Consider the following 6,000-nt stretch of genomic DNA (forward strand, 5'->3'; position numbering starts at 1 on the left):
TATCCTTAGCTACTATAACTATCTACTATTTTTGTTGCCTTCGCCACTCCTGTGCCCCTCACAGCTGTTAATTTTGGGTGAAAAATAGAAACAACAATAGGTATATTTTATAAATTTATAAGAACCATTTATCTGTATATATACTTGACTACATCTAATAATGCGATAAATTGATATTTTTTATATTTTATGTTATATTGTATTCTATTGTCATGTTCGTAAAATCTTCTGGGTGATTATTATTTTCTTTACCAAAGTCACTTCACTACAAAATTAAATTAAATTTTTACACGTTTTACTATAAATTAATATAGTATTTGTTAAAATATAATACAGAAAAAAAGCTAATAAACATAAAAATAATGATTTAAGGTTAATTATAATATAAAATATCGATCCGTTACACGTAACTTTAAACGAACATTAAAAAAAAACTATGGGTTTCCGCGGGTTGGGAGTGGTAAATTTCGAGAGAGGGGAACAACCCCTTTAAGAAACAACCCCTACTATCATCAAATTCGGGATGCGAATTTCTAATGCCGACCCGAAGTATGCTTTAGCGTTCCCGTAGCCCCTCCATTACGCGGTACGGTGGAAACCCGAGGAGGTTTTAGTGGGTAGGACAGGGCCTTCTGCCCTGGCACGGGGCCCTTATGGCCCCGGTCGAGTCCCACATACCCGTCCCAGTCCCCCGGCCGGGCGGGAGGCATAAATGCCTTTCCTCCTCGTAAAACAAAAAAAAAAAAACAAAAAAAAAAAAAAAGGTTAGGTTGGGGTGCATGTCAGTCGCCTCCTCGTGGCGCACCCTGGGCAACGGTGTCGACGATCTTTTGTCGTCGGCAACGGCTAAGACTGACGGGGAGGGTATGTCACGGACCGCTCCTGGTACTTCTCTGATTAGCAGAGTGGACTGTGTGAGCGGCTTCGTGGCAAAGGGGAGTTTTTGTTTGTGACGTTTGGTGTTGTTATGTGTCAATCGTTAGTCGTTGTTAGGTGTTAAATTTGTCAAAAATTTGTTTGTGGCGTATAACATGTTTTGTGTTTTGTCTCCGAGGTTTATTGACCTCGGAGACCAAAGGAGTAACGCGTAATCCCGCTAAGTGAGGTGTCGTGGAACACGTCTCGCGGCTTCGAGCGGGACCGCGGGTCTTGCCTTAACCGGCCGGACCGTGAGGAAGACAACCTCTATAAAAATCACCCCGAATCCCAAGTGGCGACGCGGTACGAGGGGATGCATGGCTGATGGGAAGTTCAGTCGCTACCGCGATCCTCGTCAGGGCACCGGCCGACACCCTCGACGAGTTACGCAAGGCTTACCCAGGTACAGGGGGCACCACCTGGGCGGACCGTCACTTCCCCCTTACTCGTGGGATTAGCTATGGAAGAAACGAAAAAACAAAACCCCAAAAGGACTCCGAGCTCCTTAAGCTCGGAACACGCAGGACCTGCGCAAACTGTCGGAGTCGGACTCTTCAGTTTGCAGCATGCAGACGGTGGAGTCGATTGATACTCCACACATGGATATAACAGATGTGCGGCGGAAGGGTGAGACCCACGCTGAGGACAGCTGCTCTTGCTCCGAGAGTGACGTGAGCGTGCAGCTGAGTGAAAACTCGGACTCAGCAGGCAGGTGGCTTAAACCCGCAAACAAGAGAGAGCGAGTAAAACTAATCCCATCAAAAACATAAATGTAAAATGAGAGCCAAGTTCAATATTATGATATAAACTTTGGTTGTTGACTTCAACGACAAAAGAAGTGAGATCTAAATGGGTGCCAAGTTCGATGGCCAGTCGTGAATTTATTTATAACTACATAAAATTTCATTTATTTCCATAACTTAGGATAATATATTATAGCCTAAGGTAAGCTGGGCTAGTCCTCATATACGAATTATTATTTTCGATTTTCACCAGCAAGCGAAATTTTCGGAATATTAAAATTAGAACGTCATGTACGGTTTTAAGTTCTAAACCTGTAAGGTTTATAGCTTGCGAAGGCTTTTATATAATTCGTAAGCAAGTATTTTGACGTTTTCGTTAATTTCTTATCGAGTTGGAACTTGGAATTGTAATTCATTTTATTTAGCTTGGAGCCAGTGAGTGCTCGTTAAAAATTAACTATCAAATACGGAAAACAATATTATATTAGCTAAAATGGTTATAACATTATTAATGATTGCCTTAGAACAAAGTTATTAAGTATTTGGACATGTGAAGAAGAAATGAATGCTCAATTCATATAAGAAAATACTGATTATATTGTTTTAAATATTATTATCTATATATAACCTAATTACATAATATAATACAACCGCAAGGTGAGTAAATTTAAAATTTATTTTTATGGGATGCTAACACGTTATTTAATTACATTGAAATAAATGACAATTGTAAAGACAATTAAGTAATTTAATAATATTTTATTATTACTTTACACTACATTACTTAAACTAGAGAACAAAATTTTACAACAGAAGATATATTTGTTATTTGTACCTTTCGGTTAAATGAGTATATTCATAAACATAATATTTACTTTACTTATTTTTATTATATTCATGGGTGGAAGTTGAGAATGTGTTGTAGATATAATGGAGATAATGCATAGTATTATTATTCAACCATTAATCTTTAGTGTAAACATCTTTAAATGAAATAAATTTATTTTTCAGGCTATCAGTGTATCAATCCTTTATTTGGAGCAGCTAAGCTATTAATGATAATTTGGTGCAGACAGACAACATCCAAGAAAGATGTGGCCATTCATTAAACTACAATCTACATATCCATATAATTAATTTTCTAATTATTTACTTCTAAAAATAAATATACTAAGAAAAATTGATTTATCTCTTTATTTAGTATCTTTTATTTTGTGTTACTGGCATGGTTTTATAAAATAATTTTGAATTAAGAATGATTAAAAATTTCTTCATAATTTTGTAAGAAAAATCTATTAATAAATATGAATACTCTTGAATACAATGGTTTGTTTTGAACACTAATAAATAACCAATTTTAAAAACATTATCATTGCTTAATAATACACTTTGTTGTTGTTATTCATACTTTTTCAATTAATGGGTACATTAAAACAAACAATTAAACAATCTTTATTGTTTAATGTAAATACATAACTTATGTATGCAATTCATAATATTATATTTTAGGAAAAAAAAAACCAAAGTTATTACAGTAATTATTATTTGTTTTATTATTTAAAACTACATTTATTACTATATTTTCACAAAGAATCTTCAAGTTAGAGGTAGAGATGTAGCCTCACGATGGAAAATACAGCATTAATGTATTTGCATATCTATATTTATTGTAGTATCCAGGTTTGTATTTCTTCTATGAAACTGTAATCGCAAACAGTAATTTTATTCAAAAATTCACAACCATACAGAATAATCATAATCTAGAAAAAAGAATCGAATAATATAAATATAATTTGGTCCATATACATAATGACAATGAGATATAATTGCCATTAAATATATACACCAAATTATATATGATTATTATTAAATAATGAAATAAACAAATCATTTAGGTATTATCAATATAATAAAATAATTGAAACATAAAAATATAAACAGGAAATGAAAGTAAAAGTTTATAAATAGATAATGTCTTTGCAAATTCATTTTACTTATAAATAGTTAGGGCTCACATTTAGATTAGAAAGCCACGAATTTCTGTTTCAAATGTTTACTGTTCGAAAGATTATATTTATTTAAGTATTTCCACAAAATATTAGGTTTCGGAATCACGTAGTTTGATCGAAATTAATAATTAAAAATACAATAATTTACTAACAATTTTGACGTTTTTATGGGTGACAATCGGTGACCGCCATTTTGTTTCATACCAAACGAACAAACAAGTGTCAAACATCAGTCATCTTATAGCCGCGCAGTTGAGAGCATCTTTTTGTACTCGTGTCGATATTTGTATGACTACCATGTCTTCACCGAAGCCCCAAGCCTCGTTATCTACGCCATCGTCCCCCGAAGAGTTGACTGTAGTGCAGTTGGTCTCTAGTCGTTCCGCCGAACCAACACCTGTTTGTTCCGCCGAACCAACACCTGGTTGTTCCGCCGAACCAACACCTGGTTCGTCCCGGGATATGCCAGAGCAGCCGTCGTCTTCTGGTTCCAGTGGACGACGCATAAACTTGTATGCTGACGAGATTCGTTCGCAGTGGAACCTTTTCATGATATTTTCGACACTTGGTAAGTTAGTCATTTTAACCTTTCGTTTATCTAAATTCACAGTTAAAATAAAGTGTTTCTAAATTCACAGTTAAAGTAAAGTTAAACTATTTGTGTTTTTAATTTTAATTTTATTAATTGCATGTTTATTTTTTATGGTCTTTAATTTTTATCAATTTTGACTTATTTTTTTTTTAATCTTTCTACTCATGTTGCTATAATTATGTGTTAATGTATTTTTAAAACAAATATTGTAATTGTTGTGGCTACTTTAAAAAGCTTCACATGTTAGCTATTTTCACTTAATTGTTTTACATTTCATAAAAACATGTAGTAGCTACTAGTGGTCCTTAAATAAAATAAATAAAAATAAAATAGAACAGTATTTAAGCCATAAGTAATAAACTTATTAACATAATGAACGTCATCAAAATATTCACTATAAAGTACTTGAACTTGGTTTATAACAGTGGAATTTTTTCATATTGTTTCAGGTACTCATGAGCAATGTATTGCTTTCGCTGAGCAGCGAGGCTTACTGCTAACTTCTAAAATGTGTACATACCACAAGCAACCAATGAAACTAACTGAAACCACGAGTCATGGTCAAGTGGGCAAGTTTTCTTGCCGAAAAGGCAAATGCCGAAACAAATCGTACAGTAGGGCATTGGAAACATGGTTCGAAAACTCAAGGTTGCCACTACCTTTAATATTTCAACTTACATATTTATTTAGTGAGAATTATACGTACGAATTGGCACGAAAGGAGACGACACATTATAGAGAAACTGTAGTGTCTCAAGCTACGATTGCTGACTGGTACAGCTACTGCCGGGAAGCAATCGTAGTATATCATTTGGAAAACGAAGATAATCTTCAGAAAATTGGAGGCCCAGGCAAAATTGTCCAGGTGAGTCCGAAGTGAGATGAGTCCAAATTTGGACGCAGAAAGTATAACAGAGGACGCAATGTAGAAGGACATTGGGTTCTGGGCCTCATTGAAGACGGAAGTGACGATCTTCGCCTAGAAGTATGCCCCGGAAACGAGCGTAATGCCGATTTGTTAGTGGGGCTAATCAAGAAACATGTTCAGGAAGGCACCACAATACACACTGATTTTTGGAAAGGATATGATTGCCTTCCTGAACATGGCTACATACATAAAAAAGTAAACCATAGTGACCCCGTCAATAAATTTGTAGCACCAGACGGGGTCCATACACAGAGAATAGAGAGTCACTGGAGAGTCATGAAAAGATTATATGCCAAAGAAAATTATAAAGGCAATTTTACAGAGTGGCTAATAGAGGTGATGTGGAGGAGAAAAATTAAAATAAATAATTTAGATCCTTTTGAAGAGATAATAAAATGTATAAAATATGTATATAAATAAAAATGTATACTTATAACACTCTTTTATTTTAATGGTATGTAGATCATCCAAATTAGTGACAGAACTGAATTAGTCAACCCCGACCCTGCATGATACTAGTATGCCCTACCCCTAGAGTGTATATAAAAGTACGGCGGGCGGGGGCTGCACTTCCCGCAGCGCTGGAGACGTTCGAAAGCCAGATTTCTAATTTTTTACCAAAGTACTATAGTTCAAATGGCTCTATATTTTTCATACATTTTTAGGTTAGAAATCCAAGATTTAAAAAAATCATGTCTCAAAAACTATGTGTTTCCGAGGGGGGGGGGTGTCGTACAGGGCGGTTCTCCACCAATAAACCTCCCAAAATACGAATTTCGTGGCTTTCTAATCTAAATCCCTTCCTTAATC

The 6,000-nt window shown here is 35.0% G+C and overlaps 1 protein-coding gene across 1 annotated transcript; it reads left to right on the plus strand.

The window, feature by feature from the left end:
- Positions 1–3,675: 3,675 nt before the first annotated feature.
- On the plus strand, positions 3,676–5,703 carry LOC124542777. Its single transcript, XM_047120669.1, has 3 exons — positions 3,676–4,238; positions 4,712–5,127; positions 5,653–5,703. Exons 1-3 carry the CDS (start codon positions 3,959–3,961, stop codon positions 5,701–5,703), a joined length of 747 nt encoding a protein of 248 aa, XP_046976625.1. The 5' UTR covers positions 3,676–3,958.
- Positions 5,704–6,000: the final 297 nt, after the last annotated feature.

This window comes from Vanessa cardui, chromosome W (genome assembly GCF_905220365.1).
Source record: "Vanessa cardui chromosome W, ilVanCard2.1, whole genome shotgun sequence".
NCBI lineage: Eukaryota > Metazoa > Arthropoda > Insecta > Lepidoptera > Nymphalidae > Vanessa > Vanessa cardui.

Coding starts and splice junctions, on each gene's coding strand:
- LOC124542777 (XM_047120669.1), top strand. CDS start 3,959: ATGACTACCATGTCTTCACCGAAGCCCCAAGCCTCGTTATCTACGCCA. Junction 4,239..4,711: donor CATGATATTTTCGACACTTG/GTAAGTTAGTCA, acceptor ATATTGTTTCAG/GTACTCATGAGCAATGTATT. Junction 5,128..5,652: donor GCCCAGGCAAAATTGTCCAG/GTGAGTCCGAAG, acceptor AATGGTATGTAG/ATCATCCAAATTAGTGACAG.